This window comes from Heteronotia binoei, chromosome 3, assembly GCF_032191835.1.
Source record: "Heteronotia binoei isolate CCM8104 ecotype False Entrance Well chromosome 3, APGP_CSIRO_Hbin_v1, whole genome shotgun sequence".
NCBI classification, from domain to species: domain Eukaryota; kingdom Metazoa; phylum Chordata; class Lepidosauria; order Squamata; family Gekkonidae; genus Heteronotia; species Heteronotia binoei.
Genome location: NC_083225.1, coordinates 101,340,910 through 101,353,274, shown reverse-complemented (window position 1 = coordinate 101,353,274; position 12,365 = coordinate 101,340,910). Strand labels below are relative to the sequence as shown.

Genomic DNA, 12,365 nt, shown 5'->3' with positions numbered 1-12,365 from the left:
TGGCAGAAGAGGGGATTGGCGGTGATCTTGCTGAGTTTCCTTTCTCTCTGCAGTCCCTGACCTCACTACATTTCATCTATGATGCTCCCACAGTCTTCCTTACATCAGCTTTTTAGAAGCCTTGTGGCTCCTAGGGGAGGCAAAAGAGATCCATGATTGCTGTACATTCACAGTTCATAGAATCCAACCCATGTTAGCAAAGTAGTGTCTTATACAATAATTACATGAACGCATATAATAGACATGTCATACAACTCAGAACTAAAACCTGACATTATATATAATGGAGTTGTGGCTAAACCATGTCAATCACTTCAAGCACAACATTTCTTAAAAGACACTTCATAAATTACTGTTCTCTTCATGTATTGAACTAGGGTGAAAAAGTGGAGGGACTTCAAGCTCAAGCCCTGTATCCTTGGAGAGCCAAGAAGGACAACCATCTTAATTTTAACAAGAATGATATAATCACGGTATTAGAACAGCAAGATATGTGGTGGTTTGGAGAGGTTCAAGGTCAAAAGGGATGGTTTCCTAAATCATATGTGAAGCTTATTTCAGGTCCTATAAGGAAATCAACAAGGTATTTTCTTTACTTGTCTTAGTTAGACACTACAAGAGCTTTATAAGAGTCCCGTGTGCAGAGTGGTCTAAGCTCTGCTCATGACCTGAGTTTGATCCCGGCGGAAGCTGGGTTCAGATAGTCAGCTCGAGGTTGACTCAGCCTTCCATCCTTCTGAGATTGGTAAAATGAGTACCCAGCTTGCTGGGTGGCAAGTGTAGGTGACTGGGGAAGGCAATGGCAGACCACCCGGTAAAAAGTCTGCCGTGAAAACATTGTGAAAGCAGCATCACCCCAGAGTCGGAAATGACTGGTGCTTGCACAGGGGACTACCTTTACCTTTGCCTTTTTTTTTACAAGATCTTTAAGTTGCCAGCATCCTAATGTGCTTTAGATGATAAGATTTCTTTCTATCCTAAAATAGCAATATCAGTACAGTAGCAAAGCTAGCAAGCAATTTTGAAAAGGGGTTGTGTAAAATTGTAATTTATAGTCTATTTGTTAAAAACATTGTTGAAGTAGTACTGAATTTTATCTTATTTTTCACTGGTAACTTTATCAAATATATATATTTTTACTTGCATTAATTTGCTGATTTCAGATCATCCTGGTTACAGCAATGTTAATTTACCAATATATGCTTGTTTTGCTTTAAGCATGGATTCAGGATCTTCAGAGAGTCCTGCAAATTTAAAGAGAGTATCACCAGTTGCAAAATCTGCTGTATCAGGAGAAGGTAAGAATATAATCTTCCCAGCTCCGGAAGTACGATAAAAAATTCTTATTATATTGCCCAATCAGAAAACTTTTTGATATTGATGGTGATGTTAACCTTTTATTTATTTTGTAGGGATTTATTTTGTAGGGATATAAAGAGGTACTGTTTTATGCAGAATCCTTGCTTAAATTAATCACAGCTAAATATGAGCACTATTACTCTAAAGTAGCCTAAATCCGCATTTAAAATATAACTTAGAAATATTTTATTGTAGGTGAACCTGATTTTCTCCTTCAGTAGGGGAAGTCTTTCAAACTGGCTAGGTCATGCCTCCTCTCACTCTAGGCAGGGCTATGCAAATTTGTGTAGATTGTATTGGCTCAGAATGAGGCTGACACTTCAGTTTCAGTAGCCCTGCCACTCCAGCAGGACACTTGAGCCTAGGTCCACCTTATTGGTATTGAAGACAGAAAAGCCTTGAAGCAAGGCCCCATGGCCATTCTTAAAAAAGAAAAAAGAGACTATTAAGACAAGCCTCTCCAGCTTGAGGTTCCAAGCATCAGAAGACTGGCCAACTGTATCTACAGTGGCACAAGCTGCCATCATTACTGACAAACCCTCCAAAGCTTTGAGTTGTTCCACAGCCAGTGCCGAACTGCACAGGAAAAGTTCTACATAGATATACTGGGTCTGAGCCTTGGCCCACTTTCTTGGAGTTTTTTACCTTGTTGGTACAGTAGACAGAAAGGCCTTCAGGAATGGACCCATTGTCAGTCTTAGAAAAAACAGGGAGATCGTTGAGACAGGCCTTGTCTGCCTGAGGCTTCAGGTGTCATAGACTGGTCAACAGCAGATGCATCTGCAGTGGCATGGACTGTCATTGGTGCTGGCAGATCTGGGGCTTCAAGTCATTCTGCAGCTGGCCCCCAGCTGTGCTGGAAAATCCTGGCAGAGCTCTGCTGCGTCTGAACAGCCACGAGAAAAATCACAGCAGGTGGCTCGCCATGTACAAACTCAGAGGCTTCCAGGCCTACAGGGAGTGAGAGGATTGTATGAAGGTGTGACCCCTATCCCCAAGCTACATAGGGGCAGTGGGATAAAGACCTCCAGTATGAACAAGGGGTCGATCCAAGCAGGGGCAGCAGTGTGGTAGAGTAGCCCCCCTCCCCGCTTCCCTGGTGCCTTTCCCAGTGGGTTCAGCAGTTCAGGAAAACTCCAGTAGGGTAGTTGGTGAGGGGGGGTTCTGCCATCCCTCTGCAGATTGGAGGATGCATGCCTTTAGTCCCGCCTGGACCTCCCCCAATCCCATGTGTATCCAACCAAGAATCATGTTGGCATTGCTGTGTCTAGAAGCACCTGGCTAAGCAGTGGCTGTGGCTAATATCTCCCATAAAGATGCTAGCACTAGGGACATCTGGAGCTTTCAAATGCTGGTCAAAATAGATGTTCCCTTTCTCTCTCACCACCTGTGTTCAGGGATGTAGGAGCTCTTTTCAAATATATGATCTATGACAGCAAGTTCTGATAAAGACAAAAGGAAGTGGTCAGGAAATTCTTCTAGGCCTTTCCAGCCAGAACTTTTCTAGAAATTAAAAAGGTAGTTCCCCCCACCCCTGCTTTTAACTACCAGTTGGATACAACAGTAAAATCTAGACCATCAGCTTCAGCCAATTTAGATACTAGAGGTTTAAGAGACCCAAAGTTTGTCCATTCTCTGAATTTTTAAGGCAGAATGGGCAATTCCAAACAGCAGCACTTTATTACAGGCATTTTTTTAAAAAAAATCTTCACCCTTCCAGCAAGCAACATGGAAGACCTCAGGCTCCCCTGCTGTATGCTCTAGTAGTAGTCTTACATTCAGCAGCAGTTTTGTCTAAGTGTGGGGATGTTTAAGGATTCAGTGGATAAAAGTAATAATAAGACAGCCTTAGGCAATTCCATGGGACAGCCTGTCTGACAATGCTCTCAAATTTCACCAGGGCCATTATGGTTTGGACTGATAACCTCTTTCAGGAGATACTGACTCTATGATGCTTATGAGATCCATCCTAAAAATTATAAGGGCTGTGAAATTTGCAGCAGACACATCCCAAGAGGCCATGTAGTTCTGTGCAAGAGAACAGGCCACCAATATAGTGGTTAATAGGAAACTATGGAGCTTTGGAAGGTGCCTAATTCAGGTCTATCAATTTTTTTAAAAAAGGATTTTAGGAGCTCCTGCACCTGCAGCTATAGGTCCAGATTCCAGTAGCGTCAGTTCCCTCCTAACAAATAGGAACCAACAAAACAAAGAGCAACTACTTGACTGTATGGTTGGGGGTTGATTCCAGCAGTTTGCCAACAGCTGGATAGAGTCTACAACCAACCAGTAAGTACTCTCCATCATCTGGAAGGAATACAGGATAGAATTTCCCTCTTCCCCCACCCATCGCTCCTGTACTTCCCACTTCCCAAAACACAACAGAGATGCCTTTCTTCTGTTCAGACCTATTCAACTTTTATTGCAGTGGAATCAGTACCCTTACAACACCATTTCCATGGGAATTATTCCATTCTATTTGTAGTTCCAAAGAGATCTGGGGACTGAAGGGGGAAATTTTTTTTAAAAAAAAGAGTTGAACCTATGGTAGAGATGCACAAGTTCTGTATGAAATCACTTCACTGCATTCTGTAGAGTAATTCAGCAGGATAATTACATGACGTCCTTAGATCTTTGAGATGCTTACCTGGATATTGCAATTCACCCACTCACCTTCCAGACAGTTCTTCCCTTTTTGACATTCAGGGCCAGCATTTTCAATACAAGGTCTTACCTTTTCGGCTGGCATCATCTCTGAGGGTGTTTATCAAGTTCTTGATAGTTCTAATAGCCTACCTACAAACTGGATGATATGCTACACAGAGCCGAGGAGGTAGATGAGGTGAGCAAGGACACCAGGTCCATTATGCAGTCTCTTCAGCACACAGCTGCCTGATCAATGTAAAAAACAAGAGTCATCTTACATCCTCCAGGGAAATAGTCCACTTAGTGGCCAGGATTCACATTTGCAAAGAAGCAGGTAAAATTGTTGGAAACAGTGAAAACAATCTGACAGGGGTTGATGGACCTCATGCACCAGTTGGCAATACTGGGGCTGATGATGTAGACCATTGATCTGGTGCTTTTGGCCTGCTTCCACGACAGGCATTTTTCAATGAACTCTTCTTCCTTTTCAGAAGGAGCAAAAAAAAAAGCACAAATAGGTCGAGGTACTGCCCCTCCCCCACAAAGGAATAACTAAGCTGGTTTCCAAATCTGACAAGGGGGGAGTCAGTTTCTTCCAGCTTCCTTATGATGGTAATTATGGACACTGGCAGAAGGGACCAGAGAGCACGTTAAAGATCAAATTGTCTAAGGCAGAAGAAACCCATTGGAAGAAATGAACAGTATAAACTGGCTGGAACTTGGGACAATCAGACTAGCACTGATTGTCTTCCAGAACCTGTTGAAGAACAGTACTTTGGCCAAGCTGAACATCAGTTGGCAAGAAAGCATCAGATTGGTGGTGCTACTCTGGGAGTCCAGAATTCTGTTCGATTGGGTAGAAAAAAATTGGGGTGGTTCTAAGAGTAGAATAACTCTTTATTTATTTTTCAAATTTATATTCCACCCTTCCTGCAAGCAGGCTCAGGGCAAATCACAACAGATAGCTGGGCCATTCAGCACAACAACATTATAATTATATAAATTAATAAATAATTAAAACACATTAAAATAAAACAATTTAAAAACAAATTGCATCATTTATTACGTGCACAGTCTCCAAACTAGTGCTGCTGGACTGTGAGGATTTGTGTAATCTGAGCTGTGTCGGAATGATGACTTTAGCAGGGGAGATTACAAATCTCCTAGCCGACTATTTGAGCAGGAAGGATTTTGATTGATGCGAATAGAGTCTAAACAAAAAGATCATTCAGCAAAATCACACTTCATTTCAGGATCCATATCTTCGATCCTTTTATACTATCAAATAACAATCAAGTTGCCAGGTTTCTAACCAGTTTCTATGATCACAGAGCAGGTGGCGAGGATGCATGCACTTGCCATTGACCCAGTGGTCTGCTCTACGCCTTCCCTCCAACCATGCTGATCAGCAGAGGCATGAATAAGGTGTCAAAAGAGGCAGCAGAGGAGATTTTCATAATTCCCTTCTGGCACACAAGTTTTTTTGGGCCTCATAACTAATGATGACAGTATCTCCACCATGGAGATTGCAGGCAGATGGGTTCTCATGTAAAATTTATTTATTATTTTCTATTTATAGCCCACCCTTTCCCAAATGGGCTCTGAGGAGGTAAAAGAATCAGCTCACCACCCAGATCATATCAAACTCCAACTGACAAATTAGAAATTGAACAATTGGATTTAGAAGGATTGGGCCTTTGAAGTTAAGTAGTTGATATCTTGGTGCAGTCCACAAATCTGTTTTCAGTCATCTGCATACTCTTACATGGCTGACGTTCAAAAGTGGACCAGTACTAAAAAGCTGGATCCATTAAAATCTCCTTAAGACTGGAATCAGTTTCTAAGAATGGAAACCTTAAAAGACAGATTGTAGCACTGGCCTCTATGTTGAATTGCCAAAGATTCAATAATTTTTTCTTCTCATAGGCATGTTAGTAGTTTCCTCAAAGGAACCATACAATTGGCACTTCCCATTAGGCATAAGTTTCCTGCTGGAAACCTTTCTAAAGTGTTACAGAGTTGAACAAACCACCATTTGAGCCTTTCAAATCATCGTAATCTAGTTACCGTTTTTTCCCCAGAGATTACTTCTGCAAGAAGAATGTCTGAATTAGGGGTCTTAGTGGTCAGGAAGGAATTGTGTATATTTCACAAGGTCTTAGTGGTACTCAGGACCAGGGCTTTTTTTTTTTTTTTTTTAAGCAGCAACACAGTTCTAGCTGGCTTGGTGTCAGGGGGTGTGACCTCATATGCAAATAAGTCCCTGCTGGACTTTTTCTACAAAGAAAGCCCTGCTCAGGATAGATCCTTCCTTTGTGCCAAAGGTATTTACCCTTGATCATGTGAACCAAGAATTGGTACTACTATTCTTTTGTCCTGTGTCATGTTATCTCAAATAGCGAGTCTGGCACAAATTAGATGTGTGCAGCACTCCACACATTTGCTTAAATAGGATGGCACAGATAAGGCAAAGGATTTTGTGTCTGTGTCTCACAGTGTAAAGGTTAAAAGGTCTCAGAATCTGAGATCACCTTATTGATCAAGCCATGTATCTGAAAAGCATATGAAGTGCTGGGCCTGAGACCTCCAAATGATGTTACAGGCCACTTCATCAGATATGCAGCAACATCAGTGACCTTTCCACCAGGGCTCCAGTGGAAGAAATCTGTAGAGCTGCAACCTGATCCTCCTTTATACCTGTGTGAGACCCTATAGGTTGGACTAGTTAAAATCTGCAGAGACTTCATTTAGTAGAAGGATGTACAACATACTGATGGAACAGAATAAAAATTAAAATAAAAATCTCATCCAAGTTGTAGCTTGGGTATATAACCAGTTTACCTGAAGGTTTCTTCTCTTCAGTTAGGTGAAGTCATCCATACCCCATCACAAAATGAATGAATGAATAAACAAATAAAATAAAAATCTAGTGGGAAACAAAATCTGTTGTTAAACTGGGCTATACTAAAACTGGAGGTGCATCCTCACATTGAGCCAGTACAAATTTGCATAGCCCTACCTAGAGTGAGAGGAGGTGTGACCTAACCAGTTTTGATGAATTCACCCCACTGAAAAGAATAAACCTTCAGGTAAGCTCCAAAGTTTCATCTGGATGACCAACCTAGTGCTCAATGCAGAGGTAATGAGGTAATGGTTAGCCGTGGTTTGCAAATACACTTCACATCCTGTTTTATAGCTCATCTTTAACAATTTTCCATGAGTAAGGAATACAGAAAGATGTTAAGTGTTTTGGCTATCTATAATGGGAAGAATATCTAGAGAAACATACTTGAAAAAACCCCAAGACTCTAAAATGAAATATATGGGGTAAAAATAGATGTGAAGAATGAGAAGTCCACTCTGAGAGGGTTCATTCCAGCCCTCATTTATTGTGATAAGAACTTTGAATTCCTGCATATGCATGCCTTTGTTTAGAAAGGGAAGCTTCATATGCATGCTTTCCTTTATTCCCTGGAGCTACTAGCTGTATGGAAAGGGAAGCTTGTGTACCATGAAGAGTTGCTGGATTGGGTAGAATGCATAAATAGATGGAAGAACATAAACTAAATTTGTTCACCAAAAGAAGAATGTTTAGTTTGATCACCTTTTAAAATGATTTTACATTTAAATATACTTGTGTATGTCTAAAATATCAACGTAGGTGCCATTTTAAGAGGTATTTTAAACTTCAAAGGCAAAATCAACCATTCATTGGTTGAATCCAAAGTACCGCAACCAGAGTACCACCTGAACAGATCTTTCCCATTGTGACGGTAATGAACGGGTTAACAAGAAAACTAAGGACTCGTCAGATGATCTGAGGGTGGGGGCCAGAGTGCTCGGAACTCTCAGAGGTGATTGACAGCTAACGGCTGAGGGCAGTTAGTGTCAGAGAGAGTCTGAGGGAGACTGCTGAAGAGAGCATTTGGTCTGAGAAGGAGCTGAGACAGGAGCTGAGGAAAGTCTTTGAGAGAAGCAAAGCTCACTGTTCACTCTATAAAGACAGCCAAGGGGCTGTGTGTGACTAGAGAAGAGTCACTGTAAAAGACCTGAGAGGTCACAGACACAGAGGCACTTCTCTTAAGAGATAAAGAGGTGGTTGAGGGAAAGATGTGGGTCTAGAAGTCTCAAGGGCTGGGAGAAGAGACACCAGTCGACTTAAGGGACTTGGCACATTATGCCCAAGAGGGCAACCCAGAATAGTGTTGGAGAGTGGAAGCTGTATGATCTGTGAAACCTGAGAGACCTAAGTGAATTTGATATTATAAAGCCTGATCTACGAAGAAACTCTTAACTGCTTGAGATACAATATAGCCCATGTATATATTTCCCATTCCCCCAGTTGAAGACGGTGTGTGTACGTTAATAAACTTCTGTGGTTTACTTTAAAGTTCTCTGGTGCCAGTATATTGGGAAAGCTATCAAAGCTGTGGTGGTCCCCTACAAACTGAGTTTATATCCATCTGAAAGCAAAATAAAACCCCCGAAGAGACTAGTAGTGAGAAATCCATATTACACCCACCCCTTGCGTTTCATAGTCGTGAGGTAAAATTCAAAAGGAAGAACTGAGGCTGAAGAGGGGCTGGGCTAGCCATAAGCCGCATATAGAAGTGATCCAGTGAGACCGCGAGGCGCGCTGTTATACCCATCTCCCCTTTCTTCTGTGTCCCTTACTCCCATGCCACCAGAAAAACTATTCCTAAAGATTGTGGGACTTTAAGGAACTTCGTGAATGAAAAGCTGCACCTTTCATGTAAATTCCTGGGAAATCCTGGACATTTTCCTTGCACAAATAGAAGTGTCTTTCCCTGCACATTTGGATCTAACCTGTGGTATAAAGGAAATAGTACAGAAGCAAAAACAAACAAGTGTGTCCTTAACTCTTAATATCTCAGGCAAAAATTTGCCCTTTTCAGTTAAATTTGGCTCTGTGATGATTAGCTAATAAGCAGGTCTACTAGGAATCCTAAACAAGTCCATTCCTTTAGGCTTATTCCTATGGAACTGTCCTTAGGATAGAACTGTTAGTAGTTCAAGTGTGGTATGTATAAATGTATTGGTTATTTTTGTAGGAACACTTTCTAAGTTCTGACTGTAAAATTTATTTACAGAACAATAATTTGTGTAAGTTTCTGAAGTTTTGATAACTCAAGGGGGGGATCTACCCACCACAGTGAAATTAAGTCCTCTTTGAAGAACTTGGTACAGTGCTTTCCACTGAAGACGGCCTTGCTCCCTTTTAAGTAATACCTTAAAGTCAGTTTGAGAGAAGAAAAATACTGTTCCTCAGAAAACTGAAGAGTAGAAATAGAATTATAGTGCATCACTTCTTATTTGTAAAATAGATGTGCAATGTAACTGATAATTCACAGCCATTTCTCACTTCTGTATCTTTTTACATTTTTAGAATATATTGCCATGTACACTTACGAGAGCTCAGAACAAGGAGACTTAACTTTTCAACAAGGGGATTTAATTCTAGTGACCAAGAAGGATGGAGATTGGTGGACAGGAACACTGGGTGAAAAATCAGGAGTATTTCCATCTAACTATGTCAGACTGAAAGATTCTGAGGTAAAGTCAGTGTGTGCGCATGTGCACACTAATGCACAATCTCTTTCTTCACATCTATTATTGTAGATAATCACAAGCTGACAAAATGAATAACTGGAATGGTTTGGGGAGAAATGTACACATGAACACACATGAAGCTGTCTTACACTGCCTTATATCAGGCCATCGGTCCAACAAGGTCAGTATACTCCGACTGGCAGCTGCTCTGTATGGTCTCAGGCAGAATTCTTTCACATCATCTGCTACGTGATCCATTTAACTGGAAATACCGGAGATTGAACCTGGGACCTTTTTCATGCCAAGCTGGTGATCTTCCTCTGAACCACAGCTGAATTGGGTGGGAAAATCATAGAATCATGGAAGGGATCTCCAGGGTCATCTAGTCCAACCCCCTGCACAATGCAGGAAACCCACTGACCCCAAATTCAAAGAATCTTCATTGCTGTCAGATGGCCATCTAGCCTCTGTTTAAAAACCTCCAAGGAAGGAGAGTCCACCACCTCCCGAGGAAGCCTGTTCCACTGAGGAACCACTCTAATGGTCAGAAAGTTCTTCCTAATGTTGCACCGGAAACTCTTTTGATTTAATTCAACCCATTAGTTTTGGTCCTACCTTCTGGGGGCACAGAAAACAATTCCACACCATCCTCTCTATGACAGCCCTTTAAGTACTTGAAGATGGTGATCATATCTCCTCTCAGCCGCCTCCTCTCCAGGCTAAACATGCCCAGCTCCTTCAACCTTTCCTCATAGGACTTGGTCTCCAGACCCTTCACCATCACCGTTGCCCTCCTCTGGACCCCTTCCAGCTTGTCTATATCCTTCTTAAAATGTGGTGTCCAAAACTGAACACAATACTCCAGATGAGGTCTTACCAAAGCAGAGTAAAGTGACACCATCACTTCACGTGATCTGGACACTATACTTCTGTTGATACAGCCCAAAATTGCATTTGTCCCCCCCCCCTTGGACTCCTGCTTATTGCCAGCCACTGTGTGTCAACTCCTCCCCCCCCCCTTTGCTATCAAGTCACAGCCAACTTACGGTGACCCCTCAAAGGGTTTCTTTAAGGCAAGGGATTAATGGAAGTGATTTGTCTTTGCCTGTCTCTGTGTTGCAACTCTGAACGTCCTTGATGGTCTCCCATCCAGGTACTAACCATTGCTTAGCTTCCAAGATCGGACAATCCTGGGATATCCATTTCTAACTGATTATATGTGTATCTGTCAAAAGAGTAAATAGAACCATAGAGGCCAGCATCTGACAATGCTGAAAAAAATCTGTTAAATTTCACAAAGAATCATTAGATGTATTTGCACTCATTTAGGGAAAATAGAAAATCTTCATGCTCTTTTCACTGCAGGAAGAAATAAGTAGACAGTCATCAATTGTGTTGAATTAGGCTGCCTGTTCCTGATGCCAGTACATGGTAGCCCTGATACCTCCATGCTTTGCAAAGAGCTACATGAAGGTATGCAGGAAGCCCTCTGTTGTCACTAATATCAGCCAGAAGATCAGCAGAGAGGATTGCTGGGTACATGAAATTTCTACAGCTTGTGTCCTTGGATGGGAGACCATCAAGGAAGACTGGGATTGTTATGAAGAGGAAGGTAGTGGCACACCACCTGTGCTCCTCACTTGCCTTGAAAATACCATAAGAACATAAGAGAAGCCATGTTGGATCAGGCCAACGGCCCATCAAGTCCAACACTCTGTGTCACACAGTGGCAAAAAATGTTATATACACACATACACTGTGGCTAATAGCCACTGATGGACCTGTGCTCCATATTTTTATCTAAACCCCTCTTGAAGGTGGCTATACTTGTGGCCGCCACCACCTCCTGTGGCAGTGAATTCCACATGTTAATCACCCTTTGGGTGAAGAAGTACTTCCTTTTATCCGTCTTAACCTGTCTGCTCAGCAATTTCATCGAATGCCCACGAGTTCTTGTATTGTGAGAAAGGGAGAAAAGTACTTCTTTCTCTACTTTCTCCATTCCATGCATTATCTTGTAAACCTCTATCATGTCACCCCGCAGTCGACGTTTCTCCAAGCTAAAGAGTCCCAAGCGTTTCAACCTTTCTTCATAGGGAAAGTGCTCCAGCCCTTTAATCATTCTAGTTGCCCTTCTCTGCACCTTCTCTAAAGCTATAATATCCTTTTTGAGGTGCGGCGACCAGAACTGCACACAGTACTCCAAATGAGACCGCACCATCGATTTATACAGGGGCATTATGATACTGGCTGATTTGTTTTCAATTCCCTTCCTAATAATTCCCAGCATGGCATTGGCCTTTTTTATTGCAAACCATGGTCCTGATGTCACCATAAGTCAATTGCAACTTGACAGGACACAACTGTTACTATTATTACCTCACCCCTGTGATAAATTGGGTGATCTTCATGTTGTGAGCAACATACAGGGACTCAGAAGTTCTTTGTGGTCACAGCGCAGTGTGAGATTTGTTGCTGACATTTGCTTTCACCAGGGGAAGAAAGTAGTTACAGGAATGATCTCAACTACTTGTCTTATCAGCCAAAGAGAGAGGTCTTAAGACAAATGGGCCATCGTAGATTGAACAAGGTCCTAGCAGTTGTACAGTTCCCATGTTACTAGGGAATTCTCAGCATGGGACATATGTGACTGAACTCTTAAGAAGACACTCTTCCTGCAGAATTAGTGAATGACGTAATACATACATCCCACTGAAGTCATTAGCATTTGCTTCTGGATTGTAATGCACCATTTCCCGCATTGAACTAGGCAATGTAAGTTGATGGTA

At 41.9% G+C, this 12,365-nt stretch overlaps 1 protein-coding gene across 4 annotated transcripts in view; it reads left to right on the top strand.

The window, feature by feature from the left end:
- The window catches only part of ITSN1 (intersectin 1), a 197,760-nt gene that overhangs the window by 125,201 nt on the left and 60,194 nt on the right, over window positions 1-12,365 (top strand). For all 4 annotated transcript variants that reach the window (XM_060234313.1, XM_060234314.1, XM_060234315.1 and 1 more), the window contains 3 exons: window positions 378-583; window positions 1,219-1,298; window positions 9,413-9,579. In XM_060234313.1, the coding sequence (XP_060090296.1) occupies window positions 378-583; window positions 1,219-1,298; window positions 9,413-9,579 (453 nt within the window). The remainder of the gene's footprint in view (window positions 1-377; window positions 584-1,218; window positions 1,299-9,412; window positions 9,580-12,365) is intronic.